Source organism: Cynoglossus semilaevis, chromosome Z (assembly GCF_000523025.1).
Source record: "Cynoglossus semilaevis isolate Cse_v1.0 chromosome Z, Cse_v1.0, whole genome shotgun sequence".
NCBI lineage: Eukaryota > Metazoa > Chordata > Actinopteri > Pleuronectiformes > Cynoglossidae > Cynoglossus > Cynoglossus semilaevis.
The window spans coordinates 3,667,435-3,691,665 of record NC_024328.1 but is presented as its reverse complement, the minus strand read 5'-3'; the positions used below and the strand labels follow the sequence as shown (position 1 = coordinate 3,691,665).

At 39.7% G+C, this 24,231-nt stretch overlaps 1 protein-coding gene across 4 annotated transcripts in view; it reads left to right on the top strand.

Moving 5' to 3' along the window:
* The window catches only part of LOC103397524 (membrane-associated phosphatidylinositol transfer protein 2-like), a 41,584-nt gene that overhangs the window by 13,898 nt on the left and 3,455 nt on the right, over positions 1-24,231 (top strand). The window contains exons 2-16 of one of the 4 annotated variants that reach the window (XM_025053240.1): positions 7,999-8,236; positions 13,351-13,565; positions 14,030-14,151; positions 14,629-14,862; positions 15,104-15,439; positions 17,478-17,573; positions 19,630-19,734; positions 19,818-19,882; positions 20,743-20,814; positions 21,395-21,639; positions 21,727-21,913; positions 22,483-22,602; positions 22,692-22,906; positions 23,033-23,208; positions 23,294-24,225. In XM_025053240.1, the coding sequence (XP_024909008.1) occupies positions 8,159-8,236; positions 13,351-13,565; positions 14,030-14,151; positions 14,629-14,862; positions 15,104-15,439; positions 17,478-17,573; positions 19,630-19,734; positions 19,818-19,882; positions 20,743-20,814; positions 21,395-21,639; positions 21,727-21,913; positions 22,483-22,602; positions 22,692-22,906; positions 23,033-23,208; positions 23,294-23,319 (2,292 nt within the window). In that variant the 5' untranslated portion in view covers positions 7,999-8,158 and the 3' untranslated portion in view covers positions 23,320-24,225. Of the gene's footprint in view, positions 1-7,998; positions 8,237-13,350; positions 13,566-14,029; positions 14,152-14,628; positions 14,863-15,103; positions 15,440-17,477; positions 17,574-19,629; positions 19,735-19,817; positions 19,883-20,742; positions 20,815-21,394; positions 21,640-21,726; positions 21,914-22,482; positions 22,603-22,691; positions 22,907-23,032; positions 23,209-23,293; positions 24,226-24,231 lie in introns of those variants that run through there. The other 3 variants (XM_025053241.1, XM_025053239.1, XM_025053242.1) reach the window with 3 other exon arrangements.

Genomic DNA, 24,231 nt, shown 5'->3' with positions numbered 1-24,231 from the left:
AAACACTCTCCTCAACCTTGTGGACAGTCTTCCCAGAAGAGTTGAAGCTGTAATAGCTGCAAAAGGTGGACCGACATCATATTGAACTCTGGGTTAGGAATGGGATGGCACTTCAGTTCATAGTATGAGTCAAGGCAGGTGAGCCAATACTTTTGGTAATATGGTGTATATAATAAACAAGCTGAGAGTGAAGTAGTGGGATGGGTTGGCTACATGTGCTTTGCTTCTCTTCCCTGGTGTGGCGCTTTGGCCCGGAGGCAATTTCTCTGTCATTGGTGCGGAACCCCAGGGTTTATCTCCTGGGCAAGTTCGAATCCCGGTTAGGGCGGTTAATACCTTCCAGTGGACTCACCACCTGCAGGAAAGTTTGGGGGGTTGGTACGGTGCAGTGTGATTTGGGTGGCGACTGCTGCCCCTGCGACCCGGTAACGGATAAGCGGATGAAAATGGATGGATGGAATTTGCCCTGGTTACATAACACTGCCCCCTGGAGGGTTGATTTAGACTATCTGATCTCTGAGGGAGAATGATGGTGATGGGAGATCCTCATTTAACCCTGGCACATTAGGTGCTAATCCATGTGTAATTTACATACAAGGTCATCTAATTTTGTGTTCGTTCTGGTCCTGGTCAGAGATATAGTCGGTTTGTGTAACAGAAAATATGTTAAGGGTGATGAGCAACAGCGTTCGGCATAAGCAAGCTTCCAGCAGCTTAGAGTTTTCAGCACTCAGAAATATTTCTGTCTAATTTTAATGACATTTAAGCTTATTTTCCACTGGTTTATATGCTAAGATGATTGGATCTCACTCATATCTGCTGCAGTAAGGAGTGGGCTACAAAAATAGACTGATGGATAGACATGGACTGTGTATAAGAAATGACCAAAAGTACTTTACTAGATCTTGAAATAATTAAATACATTTAAATAAATTCAGGGGATTAAAAAAAAGAAAAAAAAAGATAATTAATTAGTCTTGATAATCCAGCCTTGTGTTGTTTTACTCTTTGTGACATATGTAGTATTTCATTTATTTGTATATTATTCTAAGTGTTTTCTGAGATTACTACATTATTAGGACCTATTTGAGCATGGCTTTTTTTTAAAAACCTATACATTTTAATGTAATTTATTTGTTATTTAACAGGGACAATACAGAGAACTTTGCTGGTATGTTAAATACAATTAGATGTTGTTGGGGTTTCTAGCCGTGGCTAATTTGCTTCCCAATCCCTGGTTTGGCTTATGTGCCTAGAGTAGACACACAATACACAGGATGTAAAACTCAAACGCTGTAGAATTTAGGCACGTTACAGTGCAATAAAAGTTTGCTGTAGTGTTCTTCTTTGCAAACCTTTCTATTTCCGTTCACCACTCCACTTACTGTAACTCCTTCTCTGTCCTCCTTCTCCAATACCCGCCTGTGTAAAAATTGAACATTTTTAGAAGCAGTTCTTATTCACTGGACTGCCGTAGGTGGAAGAAGATGGGAACAGGGAGGAAGAATGCAGTGGAGGAGATGCTCACAGGGTGTCTCATATTTTTAGCTTTTCTCTCTCTTGGATGATGAGTAAAGAGCTTGGGTGAAAGGTTGTGCTTCCCACCCCCTTAGCCTGTGGAGGAGCCTGGGCCTCAGTTATGGCCCTGCTCCAGGAGCATCCTGTACTTTACAGAATGTGTGAGTTACATTTTTTCATCTCTTGAATTTTACATGATCAAACTGTTCAGGCAGCATATGGTACTGCCCGCAGGGTCAGTGGTCATGGTGTTGTTGGCTCGTGTCAGATACTTTATGTTCTGGCATCATCATGTCTCTCTTCTGCCCTGGTCTACTTTGTTGGACTAAGGTCTTTGGTTCGAGGAATTGCATCTGTGTTTCCTTTATTAAAGTCCCTCCTGTATTTTACTTGTCATGTGGGTTGTTCATCGTGCAAACAAAATCGACCCCTTTTCACACACAGAGGAAGGATACATGTTTCCTCAGTCCATGGGATCATTATTTAAATCAAACACTCCAGAGCCTCATCTTTGGTCCCACAGCCTCCACCCAGACTATACCTCTGCACTGTTCACAAATATTTATGTTGCTAACACAAAGCACACTTCCTTTAAAACAGTGAAAAATCTGCTCACTGAGCAGGTTGAAGATGAGGAAATGTTTTTTAAACAGAGCAAACACCGGACATCTGTGCAAATCATCCATGCACCCTTTAAAAGGGGTGCATCTACTATTCTTTGCTCAGATGAGTTAGGTTTTGTGGCTCATATGACAATACCTTGTTTTCTGTGTATGTGCTATTGTATATGGGTTCCCTTTGTCCACAGATCCTTAATACAACTTTACCAGTTGTAAAACAAACAATGAATCCCTAAATGTATTTTCTTTGGAATGTTTGAGAATAGTTTTAGTATTTTAAAAAGGCACAGATTATGTAACAGAACAGGTGAGATAAAATGAACATTTTGCAAGTCTTCAGCAAGGGCTGCCATCATTAGACAATTCTTAAATACTTATTATAAACTCTAATATACTTTAGTACAGCAGTGCCCAAACTTTTTTGCACCATAGACTGGCTAAATGTTTGTAAAAAGTTTGGTGGAAAAATATACCTAAATAAAATGATATCATGATTAAAAACTGGTATTTTATAAATATAATAATATGCGTTAAACCACTGTGCAACTTTATCAACAGTGTCCTCATAACATTGTGCATTGTCTTTTAATGCAGAACACATGGTCTCCAAGTGGCGAAGCAGCTTTTATTGCCTCAATAGAGAGCTGTTCGCTGCGTATTATGCAGTGCAGGCTTAGTGCATGGGAACAACCTGTTGCAATAAATCCATATTTCACGTTGTTCGACTCTTGGAATTGTCTGTTATATGGAGCTTTCTTTCTCTTTGAAGACATAGGCTAAATGAAACGGAAATAATGTAAGTTATGCATTCTTTCTGTGGTCGATTGGTACTGGGGGTTGAGCATTGGGGACCACTGCTCTATTATACCTGTGATGTACTTGAGCATTTTTTTTATCATTACAATTATGCAAATTAGCCTAAGTTCATGTTTCGTTGTACATTTTTAATACATAAAAAATGGTATTAACGTACACGTGAGAATGTTTTCCTTTAGCGTGTTAGTCAGTGTGCATAGTGTAAATGTAATGCTAGCTACATTGTAAACCGCAGACATTGTGCGGTTGCGTGCTATTATTAACTGTTTTTGCGTATGCAAGGTAAATTCCTAAATGTCCTAAATCAGGCTTAATTACACTCTGAAGGTTTACAGTAAATATTTGGTTTATTTATACTTTATTGTTTTGTACTGTAATATTAATTGATACAAAAATGAATAATTTAAAATAAAAGAATGAAATGTTGTCTCCAAGTGTAATATATAATACATTTTAATTAGCAAAAGTTCTTCTCTTCAAATGACATATGAACAACACCACCTCTAGTAATGAAGCCTCTATTGTTCCCCCGGTTGGGTCTTTAGGGCTGAAAGACTCGTCTTCATGCAGTGTATACAGTGCACTTCATCACCCGGTTGATCATTGAAAGTGGATTGTAAACCCTGGCGCTCACTCTAGCATGAGCAGCATTGTCTTAAGCCTTTTGACATTTTAACAGGATTGCAGGATAAACTCATCAGCCACACGAAGGGCTATTGTCACTGGCTGTGGTTGTGTTGGCAGCCATCGTCATAGCTAAGTGTGTCTCTGCGATGTCAGGACAACTCTGTGAAACAGATCTACGGTATTTTAGGCAACACGGAGGCTAAGATTTTCCACTTATATTTTAAAGAGGGGTCTTACCTCAGTCATGAGGGAACTCCGGCCCACACCCTCTTTCCATGTCCCTTCCCCCATGGAGATTCTCCTCCTCTGTCGCTCTGTTTAAAGTGTGTAGCCCTTTAGACAGTGCTAAATTTAAAGAAGCACCACCATTGTGGCCTTTGGGGAAAAACCTCAAGTCAGTCAACTCCTCCCCCCTGGTATTCTACATTGTGTCCACAGTGAGACACAGCTGTTTCTTCCTGTCCTGAGTCAACCTATTTAGTAACAGCAGTCTGAGGAGGCAGGAAAAATGGATGTTGAAGTAAAAGTTAGATTTTTGGTGTGAACTGAGGAATTCTCTTACAAAAACCCTTGATGTCACAAAATGTAATGCTTAGGCTTTTAAATGGGTTGCAGTTTGAATATAGTGCTGTGTGCATCTGCAGTGATGATGCCCGGTGCTTTTCATTTATATTTATAAGCACACTTTTTTATGAGTTAGTGACGCTTCTGGGAGAAACTGTTTACAGTTAAAATAATGAATATGACACATTTGAAAGGTTGTCTGCAGTCTTGTCTGTCGGTCAAATATATATTATGGCTATATATACACAATGGTGAATAAAATGATATATTGCTGTATATGTATTTGTAAGATAATATCACAAATGAAATATGGCAAATGACTAATAGTAAATAAATCACATAAATTCAAAGAACACAGTTTCCTGTTGGAATCCAAACATCCCAAGTTAAAATAAACACAATTTAACAATTTAACAAAATAAACACAATGAACACTTACATTCACATGTTTTACAACTTTGAAACAGAAACACGACCAACTTCATGCAAGTGAAAAAACAGAACACAGTTCCTCACGCAGTGTCCTTCTGCTGCTGTTGGTGGTCACATTTTGTACAATCGATAGCGGGGACATTGGAGGTTTTTTTTGTGATGTGCACTGGCGTCTGCTGCTGTCTCAGGCCAGAGGAGAGCAGAGGTTTTTCGAAGGGAATGAGCATATTCTCTGAACAAACATCAAGTACTCTGCTTGCATATGCTGTGATTATTGTGACTGGATTATTTTAAGGTTTAAAGTTAGTGTGTGAGAGGGCCTTTTTCTGGGTCAAGCGTGATGCCAGATCTGTCTCTCACTTTCTCCCCCGGCTGCGGGCGGACGAGGTGGTAAACAGTGCTGCGCTTTGCATCTGCATCAGTCACAAAGGAAAGAGTCTGAGAAGAACAGGATTAAACCATCAGGGCTGGTGGTATTTTGGGATTAGCGTGAATCATTATTATTGTTGTAAAGAAGACAGATGTGCATTTCTGCACAAGCCATGTGACATCATTCATCTGTAGAAAATCCTTAGGTTTTTTGTGTTTTAATTTTAAACTGCCTTCAATATGCATAAATATATGCTAGAAATTAAGTTGAATTAAGTTTATGTATTTATGTCTCACACAGTTTGCATGCAAGTACAAGTAAAAAAGAACACATTTCTGAGTACTGTTTTCATTGTTGTCCTACTGCTGTGAGTACAAAAAGAAGAGGCAATGGAAACAGTCTCCTGCAAAACTAGGGACCTAAACTAAAGTTTGCCATGCCAACAGAAAGTTTTACTGTAGCTCACATCTGAATATAATGCATACCGTAACTATGTAAGTACAAATACTGTACTCATAGTTGAGCACATTATTGACATTCTGCTGAAATCTTAAACAGAACAAAAAGCAGCATAGCTCTGTTCTTTTCCTGTACAAAGAATGGTTATAGACTGAATCACCTCCAGAGAGAATTACATGACCTCAAGGAAAGAAAAAACAAAAGAAAACAGAAGTTTGTTGCAGCATCACTTATTAGCCTCATTCAGACCACATTGAGCTTCAAGGAGCTGTTGAGCACCATCAACATGAATGACCTTTTTATAGCTTTGCTCCGACATTCTGTTGAGGCCTCAATAGAGCCATGAGCCTTTCTTTTAGCCTAGTTTAATCCCTGTATTTCCCAAGAGTGTAGTTATTTTCAGCTGAATGCAATGGCCTGGTTCAATTTTTGTTCATACATTGTTCTTCTACATAAAGTAAAGAATGATACTCTCTTTTCATTCAAACACCTCTAGCTCTGGTGGTACGATCAATGTTGTGTCTTTGTTCTGGCGGTGTGTCTCACAGATCAGGTGTTTTTGCTTGGAAAATGTAGCAGTGAACATTCATTTAGAGAAGAAAATAATCGTTGTTTTTACCCGTTCTCTCATCAAAGCATGCCTTTGTTTGTTGAATAAGTGACGCAGGGAGAATATTAGTGTGATTAGATAAAATGGCCAGGCGCCAGAGGGCGGTCCAGTTGCTGCCATAGGTCTGAAGAGAAAAAGCATTGGTATTATGTAATGGGGTTAACAGACTGTGCTCAGGCTTTGTTGTTATCCTTTGTAGATTCTTTCTGTACAGTACTTTTTTAATTTTAACCAATGAGTCCTAATCTGCAGGCTTTACCTTTTTTGTATCTGTCAGAATTTCAGCAGCAGATCACACATCTTCACACATCTAAGTAAAAAAGCCATTTTTGGTAACAGTTTATCAGGGCATTCTTGGCAAGGAAATGAGATCCTGTTTATACAGTCCAAGTCACAACACACAGTGAAGGAAGGAATAAATCTGTCTTTTAAATGTCCACGATCCACAAATGGGTGTCTTATGGTCTGGATGGCAATAACAGGCTACCATTTAAGGGCCCCTGGTTTGGATGGTGACCCTTGGAGAAATTGTAACATGCACATTAATACCAGTGTGATATTAAAGGTATATGATCAAAGGTTGAACAAGAACAGTAGGCATAGAAGGGTAATGAAGGAAGTATGATGTAGTGAGGAGATACTGGAAGGTTATGGCTTTGAAGTGTCATTCCTGAAAACAATGTTGGGTACTGCTTATGCTGTCATTATTGCCTGTATCAGAAAAGATTGGCCTCAACAACACTCACAGACATGTAGTATCACTCAAAGACTTGGAAGACACACACACATGACCATGTGCTCCATGCGCAGGAAATGGCAAGTAACCGAGGTATGCAAAGGAACAATGACAGTGTGATGAGGTTGAGACTTTGTTTGTTGCCTATGTTCCTGACTAATGACTTCTGGGGAGAATGGGATTTGTTTATAGTTTCCCATCTGCTACAAAAAGGGAAGATTGAATGTAAAAGACAATCACTTCAGTGTCTTCTAATTAAGTACAAATTGAAATAAACAAATATTTTAAGAACACAGTTAGGTGCAGAAATGGAGGTCAGGCCAGGTCCTTAGACAGGGTGTGTTCAGATGAAATCTTAATTGGTCAAAAAATGAAAAGATATAAAACAGACAAGATGGCAATCACTAATGAGCTTGTGTTCTGTTGCTCTCACATGCCAAAAGTGTTGAATCACTTTTAGAAGTGTTCATGTCTGACAGCAGCTCTTTGACTGAGCATAAACACTCTTGCTTGGTTTACACAGCATGAAGTGTTTTGAAGTCACGCCACTAGCATATTACGTATACATAGAACACATTCAATCCTATCTGCTTTGAAAACATTACTTGTGAAACCTCGACCATAACCATACACTGGGGGCTCTTAGAGTGTTATGTAATTTTCCCAACACTGCAATAATCCCTCTTATGCAGAGTGAGCCCCCCATGTGACAACCATGAGCGGTTAAGGGAGACCAGGTGGCTGCTGCGACTAACAGAAAAGCATGGGTGCGTTCCATCGTCTGGGGCCACAACCACACACACACAGACAGACACATGCTGTATAAGAACCGAAGTTTCTCCTAAGAAGTGCTTTACTTCAGTCTGTACGATAGGATGGTGACGCACTGATGCTCGTCCTTGGTGCCAACACTTGGACCAGACATCCAGACATTCAGTAACTACTTTGAACAAATTCTCTGAATAACACCTTGACTATTTTCTCTCTCCCGTCTGTACTGGAGCCAGTAGAAAGATTGTTTGCCCTTGGTTATGTTCTGTATATATGGATTTTGTAGCTTCTGAAAACTAGCTTTTTATTGATGGGCAAAGTAGATGCATTCAAATGTTTAAGAACCTGCTAGATATTTTTAGGAGATCCTTATTTTAGGAGACTTATGCAAATGTTTGTGTAGTGATGCTTGATGTATTTTAAATACATCCACAGTTCTCATAACTAATACTTTCTTCTTTCTCTTCTGCCACAGGAACCGTCAATGTGGACTTCAACTGGTCATTTGACAAGTCACATATAGGAATTCCAGCATTTCTCCAGTCCCTTCTTCCCTTTCCTCCTCCTCTGTCCCTTCTTTCCCTCGTTTCATTCTGCTCCCTGATCCCTCTTTTGCCCTTCCTCAAAGATTCACAATGCTCATCAAAGAGTACCGCATACCCATGCCCCTGAGTGTGGAGGAGTATCGCATTGCCCAGCTTTATATGATCCAGGTGAGGTCACAACTACGTGCCGCACATTAGAGTCATGTCCCACCAGGCAAATTACTTGTGAGGTGATGAAAAGTAAGACTAACTAACCTAATTAGTACCTAATTATTAAATGATTAGTCACATGGTGTCTGGCTTGGGTGAAGTAATTGAACAAAGAGAGCTTGTATTCACTGATAGATTGTCTAATTTGTACTCTCTGAAGCGGGATGTTTTAACATTTGTCATGGGCTGCATGTGTCTTCAGTAAGATCGTAGCTGCTAGAGCACATGCTCTACAGTGCAGATGGACAGGGTGTTTTGTCTGTGTCTGGTTCAGTTTTATTCATCCAAGCAGGCTGCCTGTTGAAGAATACCGTGAGGTTCTGTGCATAGGCCTGCAGGAGTTAGCAGCTGCAGCAAAGGCTGGTTTATGAAACTTACATTCTACTGTGCAGCAACACCTTTCCTCTTCATATAGGATGTGTGCTAGGATTTATTTTTTAATCCAGTGGAACTGCCAGGTGCTGCAGTACACAAGAGTCCTGGTGCGCAATTGCAACAACACAGTCTGGGATGATTGTGGTTTCCACCCTGTACACGTTTACACTGTTTAGGTTGTTGTCACTGGAGCCGCCATCAACCACCAAATACTAAGCTCCTTTGTGATGTTATGTGAAGCATGAAAATCCTGCAGTTGTTAAAAAGCAGGTTAGGGTTGCAGGCCTGTTTGTTCAGGTTTTATCTGATTAAATGTTTCTTTGGAGAGAGCATCACATCCACAAAAAGCCACTTACTTACTTTGTAGGAAACCCCAAATAGCTCTAACATCTATTATTACTATTATTTTATTCAAAATGTGTAAAAAAAAAATCCAACAAACATAATTTCACAATTTTTTTTTGTGCTGGTGTCAATCTTAATAGGCGTTGGAAAGAGCAGGAACCATAAAGGACAGAAACATTTTATCGCAAATTGCAAATACTAATTGCTAATTCCTTTCTTGTTATATTTTCAAAATATCAACGCCATGATATTGATGCTGTTCACCACGGCTCTAGTACCGTAAGGCTACAGTCTAAGCCCTTAGAGAGTAGCATATCCTGTAGTGTTTATAATTGAGAGCTATGGCAGAGAGACATTAGCCTGACTCATTGGAGCATTTGTGTTGAGCATATTTGTATCAGTTCTACCTGATGCCCTTGTGTATTTTTGTAGGAAGAAATTGTTTTAGAACTCGTACGACACACCCAAATAAGGACACTTGAGGATTTGAGTATCATTCAGCGTCTACTCTAAATGATTTTGTTGAAGACATTGTACAATAGATGTCCAGCCTGTGAGGAGAGGGATTAAAGAGAATAAACGTTTAAGGCTTCTGGAAAAACATGAGATCACTGACCTTCCTATCGAGATGGTTCTACAACAGCTGTTCATTATACGAATTTAATTAGTATTTACACGTGTCAACTAAGTTAAATGAACATCCACTTACAGTAGAACACAGCATTGTTGATATGTTCACCTGTGTTGCCTCAGAAACCCTAGCCTTTTTTTGCACCATTTAGACTTACATACTCTGAGTACCAACTACAGAATTAGGGTTTTCCCACTGACAAAATACTTTGTTTTCCAGTCTACAAACAACTTCCTGGTTGTGTGGTTTGACCTCAGACTGTTCATGTGACAACTTGTCTGATGTCAAGTTGTTTTTCTTCATTTCTGTCCTTGGCTGTACATGAAACAGCTCAGCATTTGAGGAGTAGATGGTTAAGAACATGACTAAGTCAACATGCCTCACAGAAAGCACTTTTTTCTAGACAACATCAGTCAGTTCGCGTCCTATTTTCGCGTCTTTTTGTGACCGTGATAGTAAAGGAGAAAGGAACAAATAAAGAATGGGTAATGACTTGCAAATTTATAATAGGAATTTAAATGTGAATTTGACATTTGCAATCTCTGCACTCATTATCGTCATTGTTTTTCATACAGAACCATTTGTCAAAAGTCCAACTTACCACACAATTTCTCAGGACTTTAAGTCTTTGCAGATACTCAGTACATACTGTATACATGCATGTAAACAGCTCATTATTAGAGGCGGGATCTTTAGATTAGTGACCCATAGTTACCTTTCCCCCTGACCTCACCCTCGCTCCACAGCCTCATTGCTGTGTGGCTTCTGTCACCATGGCAACCATGACATCATCAGTTTGCTGGTGGTTGGGTTTTGCTCAAGAGAGCGAGTGAATAAAAAGAGGAAATGGAGGATATAAAAAAATTGTGAAGGAGGGAGTGGGGAAATGAGAGAAAGGGGGTGGAAAGAAAAGAGAGTGAGAGCTGTATATTCTGTGCAAAGAGAGAGTGGAAACAAAGATTTTGCTGGTCTCTGTAAATACACTCAATTCTTCGCTGTATGTTTCCAGGGTAACTGCAGCACATAGGCCTGCCTGCCTACCTGTAGTCCATCTGAGATGTTGAGTCTTACAGATGAATCCTAGTTTACAGGAAAGTTTGACCATATCTGCAGCCTCCCAGCAGCATTGCTATATTCACGACACTGCCCTTCTCCTCTGACAGTAAATTATGCTAACATTGCTGCATTGGGGTACGCAGTAGTGCATAATCTGAGTGCGGAATGTGCAAAAAAAGTATTTGAGAATCTCAGTGTGTCTCATTCACTCGCACACATCCCTCACATTCTGGCCATGCAACAGTATGACTGTAGAGGAGTGAAAAGCAGCCTGAAACAGGAAACTCGTATGACTGGCTCGATAGCAGGAGGGAAAAAAACCCAGGATATGACTCCTATCCTGTCGGAGTTCACGGCTATTAACACAGACGGTTGGCTTACCTGAAGGACCTTACATTTGTGTTTAGTATTTGTTGAAAAATTAGATAAATAAAGTCACTGCTACAGTATGTGACTGCAGTCTGAGGACAGGATTTGAACTTGCCACATCAGTGATCATCCACAGCGAAGTGAAAAGTTACTTGTGCAGTTTTAAATAGAAGTTGATGCAGTATGCCCATTGCACATCTCAATGAATTGGGTCCAGCAGCTGCTGATGTAAAAATCGGTGTAACCAATGACAACACAGGCATGTGTACGAAAGCATTTTGCTTCCTTTCCCTCTCTAGAGCTGAGTGCATTGGTATGACATTATTGCATCACTCTTATCACTTTTCTTTTATTCAGGGTTTCATTCAACAGTAAGTAAATACGATGTTGTTTTATATGAAAGTACTTCTCCATCTCAGTAATACATGACTTTAATTTTGATACTAGTAATCATTGGCTGAAGAGAACAGATGCACATTTCACAGAAAGATTACACAAAAAGATGAAGCTGAGATGAGAGGTTAAAAGTCTTCAATTTATTTGAGGTGAGTCCAGTTGCCTACATCTTTAAACAACATTAAGTTAGCATTCAGTTAGAATTTATTCTTCTCTGATGCTAGGCCAAGCTCACCACTCTCCTCCAGCTTACATAAAAAGATGCAGCCTTGCTTCCTTTCTGTCAAATTATTTCCTCTATTGTTACATATGTGTAGCTGGAAGACGGAGGGTTTGCAACCCTGCTGATTAACACACACATCACACCTCTGGAGACATGTCACATTCCTCATTGGGATTATATGAGTCTAAGTTGGTTAGATGGTTGGTTAAATTACTGCAGTATTCTTCCCTTAAATTATGTTTTTGCTGATAGAATCGGAAGCTTTAGTGATTTCATCGTAATATTTCATTCATGTCACTTTTTCCTAACTTGTCTTTGTTTTACCCCAGGAAATCATCTGAGCCCTGGCCAACAGTTAATAATCTATTTTCAGAGTGACATGGTGAAAACATCTCTGCTTAAGTAAAGGCAGTGGGCCACTAAGTGTACTCTCTTTTCTGCACCACAATTACAGAAGCTTTCCCCCTAAATAAACATTTTTGTCAAAGTGCTGCTGTAAATGATAGTCAAAAATATCTTTATTAGAGTCTGTTTCTTGACAACACAAGTGCTCGAATGTGTTTGCGGACTTGACATTTCCATCATATTTACTGTGGCGTACAGGCTGTTGTGGTGTCTGTGCTGTGTCTTTAGAGCTGTGTCTGGGCTGTTGAGAGCAGAGCCAGTGGCTAATGAATGGTCTGTCAGAGATAATGAGGTCCAGAGAGCTGGACGCCTCATGGCTTCCTCCATATTCCACTGATTTGCAGCCACACCTGCACTGCATCTCACCACTGAACTGACAGGAGAGATCTGTCTCCCTGTTATCCTGGTGCAGTACCATACACAGTGTTAAACTGTCAGTTGTAAGAGGAAAGACAAGGTAATAGGCTGAAAAGAAAACAAAAAGATGATCCATCGTTCATCTCTTGACAGTTATGGTCCTCGCTCTTTACTCTCTTTTTCCTGTTTTTCCTGTTGTTACTTGGACTATGCCCAAGACTAGAGTACGGGTTTCCCGTTTCAAAGATTTCATAACCATTACAAATCATTGACTCACTTTGATGCCACACATGTCTTGACTTTGAATCAAAAAGTCAACCTTGTTTACAGGCTCCACCCTCTTTGTACCTGGAATGTAAATATGGAAAAGGTGTGGCTGCCTGAGCAGGTTTTTTTTTGCCTTACTTATTTGCAATTCATTGTTGAAGGAGGCCAGGTTCAGGCAGTTTTAGGTTTTGGTGTCCTTGTTGTTGTAGTGTCAGATTGCACTAGTTATCCCTTTAGATCAGGCATGACCAACCTGCAGCTCTTACATTCATGTAGATTTTTTTGTTTGTGTTTTTTTACACTATCTATAACTCATGCCGATGGGCATTTACGCAAATTACTTAAGGAAAACCCAATTCACACAGATGGAAGTTTTAAGGGAGTGGGAAAGTTTTATTTTAGTTTTTAAAGGGATGAGGCAGTTCACATGTACTCATCTATATCATGTGGCTCTTTGCAATAACAGTAAAAGTTGTGGCTCGTAGCCTCTTCACTGGTTGGCCACCCCTGCTTTAAATAATTATTACCAAAGCCACATTACTAATTTATCCATATTCAGTTATGGCTTGGAATGTTTGAAAAGTTGTATTCCTATTTATTCATTACACCACATCAAAATTACAACTTCCTGCTTTTCTTTGCTTTCAGAAAAAGAGCAGAGAAGAGAGCTGTGGTGAAGGTAGTGGGGTGGAGATCTTGGAGAACAAACCCTACACAGATGGACCAGGGGGAAATGGACAGTACACCCACAAGGTTTTCCACATTGGCAAGCACATCCCGAGCTGGTTTCGCTCCATCTTGCCCAAAGCAGCGCTACGAGTTGAAGAGGAGTCCTGGAACGCCTACCCTTACACTCGCACCAGGTGAGATGTAGAGCAAGCAGAAGGTCCGCCTCCACACACGCACACACCTCTCCTCTGAGTGGGACAGTACTTGCAGCAAACTCTGCTGAGGCTGTTTTATTTTTAACAAAGTGCTGTGCATAGGAGTTAAGCTGTTGCAGAATTATCGTAGAGATTATAGCATTGTTTTTGCATTATCTTTCTGTTTCTGTCCATCTGTGCGGAGCCTCCCGAGAGTCTTGTTAGTTTAAAAGTGCCTCGTTCGTACATGTTTTAAAGAGAGCTTTGCACAAATGCAATTGATTCAACTGATAAATATTCTCACACATTCTTTGGTTTCACCAGTAAGAGGTTGTCAAGTAAATTTAAATTAAGTTACCGTAACTTAAGTATTATTAGGGACATTAATCGTCCTAAGGCGCAATTTCATTGGGGCAATTTTTTCAGTGTCTCTAAGTCAACTGTTGAAATCTCCTTTATTTCAGATACACCTGTCCCTTTGTGGAAAAGTTCTCCATTGACATTGAAACTTACTACAAGTCTGACACAGGCAACCAGTCTGATGTCTTCAACATGTCTGCAGCAGAGAAAAGGCAAACAACAATTGGTGAGACAATTTGGAGTTCATCCTAAACCAGTGCAAAACCAACATTTTGTTCAATATAAAACTAAAAATAAATGGTCACATTTAATGTTTCAAAGAGCGTTAAAGAGAATGAAATTGGAGAGTAATTAACATTTTGCCAGTTGTTCTTGATAAGTAAGCTTTTAAGGTTTAATTGCATTGGTTTTCATGCACCTAAAGCTGTAACCAGCAGCCAAGGACACTTGTGGCACTTTAGTGCTACTACATTTGTTATATCTGAGATTGATTCCATTAAAATAGAATTATTGGTTTTTGGCTTCCATTATTCCAGAGAATGATCCTAATGACTTTATTCACTCAGTCAGCCATTGATGCTGCTATAAACAGAAGTTTAGGCCCTGTTGTACAGTGGATGCTCTAAATATGAAAAAAAAAATTATCGTTGTCATACATTGTCATATCAAAACATGCTTTCTGACTGTGACTTGTCTCGGTCAGACCCAATTGACATAGTGACAGATCCCATTCCCCCTCATGAGTACAAGGTGGAGGAGGATTTGCGCCTCTTCAAGTCAGTGAAGACCCAGAGAGGGCCGCTGAGAGACGACTGGATAGAGGAGTACAACAACAACCCAGGAAAGACCCCCATCATGTGCGCTTACAAACTGTGCAAAGTGGAATTCCGCTACTGGGGTATGCAGTCAAAGATTGAACGTTTCATTCATGATGTTGGTGAGTAACCCTTTTTAACTAACTCTTTATAATACTGTATTCAGGCAAGATTTTCTAAAACGGCAGATAATACCTTTAGCTTAGCGTTAGCAGCAGCTGTCGCCTAGTGGTAAGGATTGGGTTGTTATCCAGTTTCAATGGTACGAATCCCACTGTGGCCGGCTGTGGCGTCTGTTGTTCTGTATTTGTTTATTGTAAATTTAAAGCTTTCATCTAAACATCTTTCACCTTCTGTTACAAGGACTCAGGAAGGTGATGGCCCGTGCCCACCGGCAGGCCTGGTGCTGGCAGGACGAGTGGTACGGTCTGACCATCGAAGACATCAGACAGCTGGAGCTGGAAACTCAGCTGGCCCTGGCCAGGAAGATGGCACAGTTTAGCCAGGCAGAAGAAGCCACTGAAGCCATGAGTGGAGGTCCCTCTACAGACAAAGACCAGGAGGTTAAAGAGGCCATCAGCTCCATCGAGGCAGAGGAGATGGTCGTCAACACCGGGAGAGAGACTCTTCAGCCTAGAGGTGTGCTCACAAAGCAGTGGTCTGCCTCATCCCGCTCATCTCGCTCATCTAAGAGAGGAGGTAACAAGTAGGGCTGCATGATATTTAGTAAGAGTATGTACTGTAACTGCAGTACACATAGAGCACAGTCCTGATCACAACTGAAAGACAAAGCGAATTCTGCTGAGACTGAGATCATGATGATAGGTAGATAGATGTAGATATCATTTCACCCCATTTAAAGTAGCATGGTAGCAAACTTATGTAGCTTAAATCCCCTCTCATATTTCCATGGCTAATGGAGCTATTATTTCTTATTTTCTGATTCTTTTTGTAACTAATCAAGGTTTCTCCTTTCCTCCCAAAGCACCATAAAAGGAACAGAATATCTTAAACATTAACCGGCCCCTACCGTAGTCGTAAGGACTGACATTTGCTAAGGACTCTACTGATGAGCTCTCCATATCCATCTAATCACCCATCTGCCTTCTGTAAACTGTTTACTGTGTTAAACTTTTATTGGAGCATTTTCTGCTGCAAATGGATCAGTGACTGCCAAACTGTGGGGTGCATACCTTGTAGGACAGAGAGGGGGTAGAGAAAATAACACATAACTGCTTATAAGGTAAAAAATAATGATCAGTGTGGAATTAAAAAAGAAGCTGTTGATTTATTGGACATGCAAGGCTTGATATAAGTCCTATTATAGAGTAGGAAAATAGAGAAATGGTTGTCGAATTATTTACCTGTCCTAATATAATTAGGCTAGTGTCTACAATAAAGATATGTTGTTGGAATGAATTTTTTTTTTAACATTCTATATCTCCTTCAATCTTGAATAACTATTTGGAGAGATGTTCTTGTTAAAAACATGCTTTGAAATCACTTTAGTGTGATCATCTTACATTTTTATGTCTAAAAAAACATAATTTTACTCAAACATAGAGAACTAATACAAGTCAGCTTTATTTGTCACACAACACACTGAGCAGATAGTGGCAGTGAAATGGTAATTGAGATAGGCCCTCAGAGTTCAAAAATCAGGGTTATAAATACAATAAAATTAAAAAATGGCAGTACAAATATAAATACTAACAATAGAAAAAGACAAAGATCTGTATTTGTGGTGTGAATGTGAGGGCTGGGGTATTATGTGGGGTGTGCAGGGTTATACTGGTTTTAATGTATTTTCCCTGGAATACCTCCATTGCAGTTACATTTTTCTATTTGTCATTAATGTGCATCTTCTTTGCCTTGTTTACCTATAATATGGCTGCACACGGTCTGTTCATGCTGCTAATGTCTAAGTCTAGTGGAGTGACCACAACACATACACCAATACTGTTTTATTTATTAATAATTCATTTGAAGTAACCAGATAATAACTGAATATTGGCCAAAATATTTATTTTTCACAACATTTTTCAGATTTGTGATTCATATGAATTCAATATTTAAGTTCTGCAAGCATCTAGCTGATTCAGCCTCACCAACTACATTTCAATGCACACTGATCCCCTTTGACACCCACTACCTCGAGCCAGGGCTCACTGTAGCTGCCCCCTGGACCCTGACTCTAATCAGAAATGCCTCATCTCACCCCGTGATACACCCCCTGTAGTTTTCTGCTGTGCTATTTTTAGCAGCTGTGCTGACATCACAGACCAGAGGAGACTGATGCTGTTTGCAGCGACACTCCCGTCCACCACCAACAGCACTACTGCTGTTTTCTTCAGTGTACTGACAGCTACAGCTGTGTCCGCTCCTTCCCTCCAACGTCTCCAGCTTTCTCTTAAGAGCCACGCCCCCTCTACCCATCCAGACTAATGATCCATGGAGCACAGACTAAAGTGTGTGACGGACAAGCCCCCCCCACCATCATCACAATGTTCAAATGTGGACTTTTGTATTTCTGTCTGCTTGTTATTTTGATCAAATAATAATAATAGGTTCTCAAATCTTAACATATTTGTTTAACGTAAACAGAACTTACTCAAAAGTCTACATTTTTTTCCAGAATTGGCATTTTCATATACTTGTGTGTGTTTTTTAGATAGAAAAGTAACTATATTAGTTATTAGTAGAGTAGAGTAACTCTACTATTTTTAAATTGTTTTAGTGAGCCCATCACGGCACAGCATCTCAGAATGGAGGATGGAGAGCATCGCACGAGATTCTGAGGACAGCTCAGACGAGGAGTTCTTTGACGCTCATGGTAAAATACAAGTTTAAATTTTAAATGAAAGGTAGTGCTTAGATGAAAATCTTCTGAGAATCTTGCTTCCATCCCACCCTGCCTCACTTTGAATGCATCTCTTTAATCGCAGATCAGTTCATAAACTTCCCAGATACCCAGCATGCTTTGGGGCTGCAGCTGAAGTAGAAGGGTGTGGTGCATAAAAAAAAAAAAATCCCAGGCAGTGCTGTCTGCACATGTTTGACCCCGGACACCGTCATGTGTCTCATCATGATGACGTGATGAAGTCACAAATCTATTACACTCTCACACAATGGAAAATTAATAACTGACTCACGTCCTCCTCTGTTTCTCCTCAGACAGATGTTGTTCTTTCATAACATTAACTCATGACTATGAAGCAGGAATAAAGTTGTGCATGTCGCTCTCATGTTTTATTTCTGGAATTAAATCATTAGGCTCCATGCTCATGTTCAGGGATTGACAATTTAGTGTGTGTCATGCTGATCAGACTTGTATAAATCAATTACAAAGCTGTCTGAAGTCCAAGTACATCACACTGTATCTAATAAACTGATTTAAGATCTCATTGCACTCTTCATAATAAGTCATCATGTCCACCTAATAGTCAGTACAGTCTCTGTTGAACTGCTCCTGCTTCCACCTCAGTCATTTTTGATTTACAGATAGTATTACACCATAAAGGTGACAACACAAATTCCAAGAAATTAATGAGGTAGGGGTAACTATGAACTCAGGAGACAGTTTGCATGGAAATAAGTGAGTGTGTTTCGGTATCATCTTGAATCACATGACAAAGGAAAAATTAATTATGGAAACAGGCTGACTTGCTCAGATTGCCCTTGATATTAGATCGCTTTCTTGTGAAGGCGAGTTTCTGGTTATGGTTGTGGTGCAGTAAACATCTATTGCAATCATCTGCAGGTTTATTTTTAATTGTCACACTGCTTCTGTTTGGCAGGGGAATTCTGTCACAATTCTTTTTAAAGAATAAATAAGAAAGCTTTTGGGCAGAATTCTGCTCATTAGGATTTATTTATGTTGAGATCTTTGCTGTAACATTTAATAAATAGAACTCTTAACACAAGTCATAATGAAAATGGAGAAAAATAACTAAGTACTTAAACCTAGATAATAATAAAGTAAAAGAAACATGTATAAAATAAAATTGAGATCATTCAGAACACTTGGCTAATTAGAAGAGTGCTAAAGTACTACATTCAGGAAAACAAGAAATTAACCTTGTATTAGCCTTTTGCGCCAGATGATATACACAACAGGACAAGCTAAGGTCATGCTGCTCAAGGCTGTTACCACTTTGTTATTATCATTTATCAAAATGAGTAAATAATGGTAAATAAACCAAAAAAAAAAAACGAGAATTGTTATTTTTATTTTAATAATAAATACATGCAAGATAAAGATAATGATATCCCAAAGTAATTTGTGTGAACTGAGCCATATCCTCCTCTATCTGTTGCTAATTTTTTTTTTCTGACCTCTTTATAGCTTGATAGTTATGGCCCGATAAACATTATTAAGGGAGTAGTTTATGAGTCATTCCAACACTTAATTTTTAAACAAATGATCGTAGATCGTATCCTGGACTTTCTCATAAAACCTAATTGAGTCACATGTTTCGTCATGTTTATGTCATTTGGTATAAATCAGCACATAAAAAACATGAAGAAAAAAACCTTTTAATTACTAGAGAACTAGAGAAACTGTGACCTGTAAAAAAAAAAAAACTTGAGTAATGGACACTTCCTGTCCTCCACCCCTGCACACATAAACCAGGTATATTGTGGCATTACATTATCTGTAGGACATTCCTAAAATAACAAAGCCTGCTCCACTCTTAACATTTTGACTGCAAACTGACATCTTGTCATAAAATGGTAAATGTCATTTCATAATTGGTAAAAATAAATGTAATTAAATGTAACTCACAGGACAGCTCTCAGTTACTTTAATATAACACTGCATTAAGTCCAGAATGGCAACTGCACTCATGATGATGATGATGATGATTCACGTTTCGTTTCCTTTGCAGAGGATCTGTCAGACGGCGAGGAGGTCTTTCCAAAGGAAATCGTCAAGTGGAATTCCAATGACTTCATGGACAATATTGACAGTGTGGACACAGAGGAAACTCCCGGTATGGTTTAAAAACAAAAACAAAAACTTAATCAGAGACAGACACACGTCTGCCTTATCTTATATGGTGTGTGTCATTTTCAGGTGATCTGTATAAAGAGATGGCTGTAGATTATGACAGAGATGCCAATGAGGAGAGACTAGACGAGGTACGTGTTAAAATACACTCAAGTCCTACTTTTTTTCCATGCAATGTCTGGTGCTGTTTTTCAACTTATACAAATTCCTTAGAATTAAGATTAACAAAAGAAACTCAATTATGTTTGATAATCAAAGACTTAAAGATGATGTCATTGTGTTTCAAAATCAATGTGAGGTACAAAGTAAAATGGGAAAAGTCGTAAAAGTAACATTCTGTAGGGTTCCCTGTTGAGCAGCTGAACTTGGCTTTAAAAGGTGCATTCACTCATGGGCACAATCACCAGTCGACATTCCAACTGCTTATAATTTTCATCATAGACTTTGTCTTCATCTGTCTTTTCCAAGACAAAGACCTAACAAAAATTAATTAGGAATGGTTGTCAAAATGTATGTGTTTTCTCTGACTTTTTAATAACAATTTTTCTGTGGGTAAAAGCCAATTCTTCTGTGGGATGTGCTAATATCTGTCATGGCACCTGGATGCACGTGTTTGACTGTCCTGCTGCTGTCTATATTTATCTTAAACTGAAGATATGTGGTGCACCCTGAAAGGACAGTCAAACAAGGGCAACCACGGACTGTTGAGCTGCTTATGTCGTCTGTCCAGCAAGAAAGGGCAAACATAAAACATGCAAAAACTATAACATTCAGTAATAAGTGTATTCAATGTATTGATATCTGAATTAGTTTATTCTTTACAAATAAGGATTAAGTTGGTCAGCACAAAACAATAAAATACTTTCCACTTTCCACTGAAAAGTAAATGGTCCAGAGCATCACCAACTTAGCGACTCCTTGTTTTTTTTTTTTTGAGTTTTTGCAGAGACGGCCTAATTGTCCCTGAGCCTCTCTGTCCTCTTGTGTTCAGATACGTTGCTCTGTTAGCGGCCGAGCCAATAGCTCACCCATTCCTACCATCACAGTAACAAGGCACCAGCCAGTAAGTAAACATTCCGGCCCCACTACACTATAGACTTGAAGCTCCACAGAGAACCTCCTCTCCCCCCTGAACAAACCCAGTACTCACGTTCCCTGCCCTTTTTCCCTGCCGTTGCCCAAAATCATGTGTACTCCCCGCACCCTGCCACCCTCTGTTCAACTGCCATGTATTTGCACCTGTGCTGTTGACTGTACATACAGTGCTTCTCTGAAAATGTGAAGTTTTGACTCCAACCAATAAGAACTAACTACACATTGTGTCGTTCTACTGAATGTAACTTGTCGTCAGCAAGCATTGTGGTTGTTTGCTGTTGGTTGAACAGTTGTCCCAGTGGATTGTAGGTTGGCTCTGTTCTGTTCCCTGTCATGGTTTCTGTCCTTGCTATGGTTGTTGAAAGAACCCCATAAGTCCGAATCTGTGACCTTGATCTGATTAAAGTAGTTTGATGTCCAGTTGCAGAGGTTTTTTTGTTTATCTGTTACTTGGATCAGCATGCAACTATAATTTTACGGTCTTCTCACATATCATGGTCTCTGATATTCCCCAACCGTCCACAACTCTCTTCATTCACTATTTTCAGGAGAATTTGTCACAGCAGTGCCTGCAGCCTTCCAAGATTCATGTTCTGATCTTAGTCCTGCACGGAGGGAACATCCTTGATACAGGAGGAGGAGACCAGAACAGCAAGCAGGCAGACGTCAACACCATTAGCACAGCTTTTGACACGGTCATGCGCGTTCACTATCCTGCTGCGTTGGGACGCATCGCCATCCGTTTGGTGCACTGCCCTGCCATCTGTGCCGAGGCCTTTTCCCTGGTGTCCCAGTAAGAGAACACAGTTTGAGGAGGCTGGCGATATTACAATAACAGTATTTTTTACTGATGGTTGTATTTGTGTCTCCGTTTTTATAGTCTGAGCCCGTACAGCTACGATGAGGGATGTCTGTCCAGCCAGGATCATATCCCACTGGCAGCTCTGCCCCTCCTGGCCACCTCTGCTCCACAGTACCAGGAGGCCGTGGCCACTGTCATGGTCAGAGCCAATCAGGTGTATTCTGATTTCATAAAGTCTTTGAATGGCTCCAACTTCTCTGGCCAGGTCAGTAACTGTCCTTCAGAGATGTTGAAGTAAATACAATTGCATTTGCATTTGTTGTCCACTTCATTGTTGCAAAAAAAAATTATGCAAATTCAAAAACTAACCTTCAGAATTGCCTGTATTGATCCTAAAATCGTTAAAAAGAAGAGCCAAATGTTTTATTCACACAAATTGTTCAAAAGGATATTGAGTGGGTTAAACAGCTTTCTACAGAAAACAGCATGCAGTACACTTTATACTTTATTCATACTTTATAATTTAGTCATACTTTAAACAGATCTATTGTTTGTTATTCCAGGAAATTATTAGGCTGGGCGTGTCAACATTTACAAATTAATTAAACACCATGTTTTATCAAGCATTAATAGGATTTTTTTTTGAGACGTGTAATGACGTCCTCCCAAATGTTAATAAAGCAACTGTGAATGATAAAATTAATTGTCAGTATTAATTATTTATGTGTAAATGCAATTTAATAACTTATTAACTTGCCTTTCTTTCCTCTCAAGTAATCCCCAGCTATATGGTGATAAAACGTAGCCAACAAATGTTGTGTCCGACCTCTTTAGGTTTGTCTCATTGGGGATTGTGTGGGAGGAATCCTGGGATTTGATGCTCTCTGCAGCAGCAACCAGACGGTTAATGAAAGTCAGAACAGCAGTCGCAGGGGCAGCGTGGTCAGTGTACAGGTATGACTGAATATTCTATGTCTTCTGTGAATACTGTTAAACATGATTTCAGTTCTTGTTTACATAGTTTTCCATACTTCCTCCTGCAGGATCAGGACCTTCTCTCCCCTGGAATCATTGTCAACAGTGGGCATGGCTCATCTTCTCCTACCCTGGAGGGCAGCCGCCAACTCAGTCGCAGCAACATTGACATCCCCCGGGCAGGCACCACTGACGACACCAAGAGACAAATGCCACGCAAGAGAAGTGATTCCTCCACTTATGAACTGGACACCATAAAACAACACCAGGCCTTTTTGACCAGGTACATTCACAAAGAGTTTGTACCAGTAAGCTTAAAAAAATAACTTAGTCTTTGGTTTCATGTCCTCTCAGAATGTGATTTATTTTTAGCTTTATGGGAAGAAGTGACTTTTTGATGTTCTTCCAGCTTACACTCCAGTGTCTTGCGGAATGATGCCGCTTCTCGCAAGTCCAGTAGCAGCACCATGCTGGATGGAGGCTCCCTGGGGAAGTTTGACTTTGAGGTGTCCGACTTTTTCCTCTTTGGTTCACCACTGGGGTTGGTACTTGCACTAAGGAAGACAGTCATTCCTATGCTGGATGGTGAGTTACTTTATATAGAGACTGGTGATATGTGCATCTATGCTTTTTTACCATTTCAGTTCCATTTTTTTCCCATCAATTTCAGTCCAACCAGCGCCAGTGAATTGTTGAATAATGAGCTTGGGGTGGAGTTTAATTCTTCAGATGCTCTCCTAGATTCTTGTAAAATTCGTCTTGCTAAATCCTTAAAAGAAAGGAAAGTGGACTACTTGTCATAGTGAGACAGCACAACAGTGCACACAAGCAAATGTGACCTCTGCTTTTAACCCATCACTAAAGTGAACAGTGGGCAGCTTTAAGCGCCCGGGAAGCAGTGTGTGGGGACGGTGCCATGCTCAGAGCACCTCAGTGGTAACTTGGCAGCTGGTGGACTCAAACCTGAAGCCTTCCGGACCCAAGTCCACTTCCTTAACCACTAAGAAAAGGAGAGGCATAATGGACTTCTGTGGGGGGGTTGGAAAGGAGAAAAGGAGGGGGAAAAAGGAAAAAAGAGGGGGAAACACTTGAAAGAAGGCAAATCAGAGCAGGAATTCTCATTTATTGTGTTTTTTAATCTATCATGAATCCATATACTAGTTTAATTTGTGTTGTTTATGTCATGGAGTTAGTTACATGCAAATAAAAAATTCAATATATAGAATTTGCATCTGAAACCTACCACCCGGTGGATGGATGTGACATTGTTTGGCCACTATATTTGTTTTGGTTTTTTGTTTTCAAGTAATTAGCAGAGAATTAGAGTTTCTTTTTTTAAGAACAAACCAGTTACATAGAAATGGTGAATATTTTAACATATTTTAATTGTGTGTTAAAATTTAACTATATGCATAGATAATCAGAAATGCCAACATACATAAATGCATATATACATACACTACCGTTCAAAAGTTTGGGGTCACAGAAATTTCCTTATTTTTGAAAGAAAAGCACTGTTTTTTTCAATGAAGATAACTTTAAACTAATCAGAAATACACTTTATACATTGCTAATGTGGTAAATGACTATTCTAGCTGCAAATGTCTG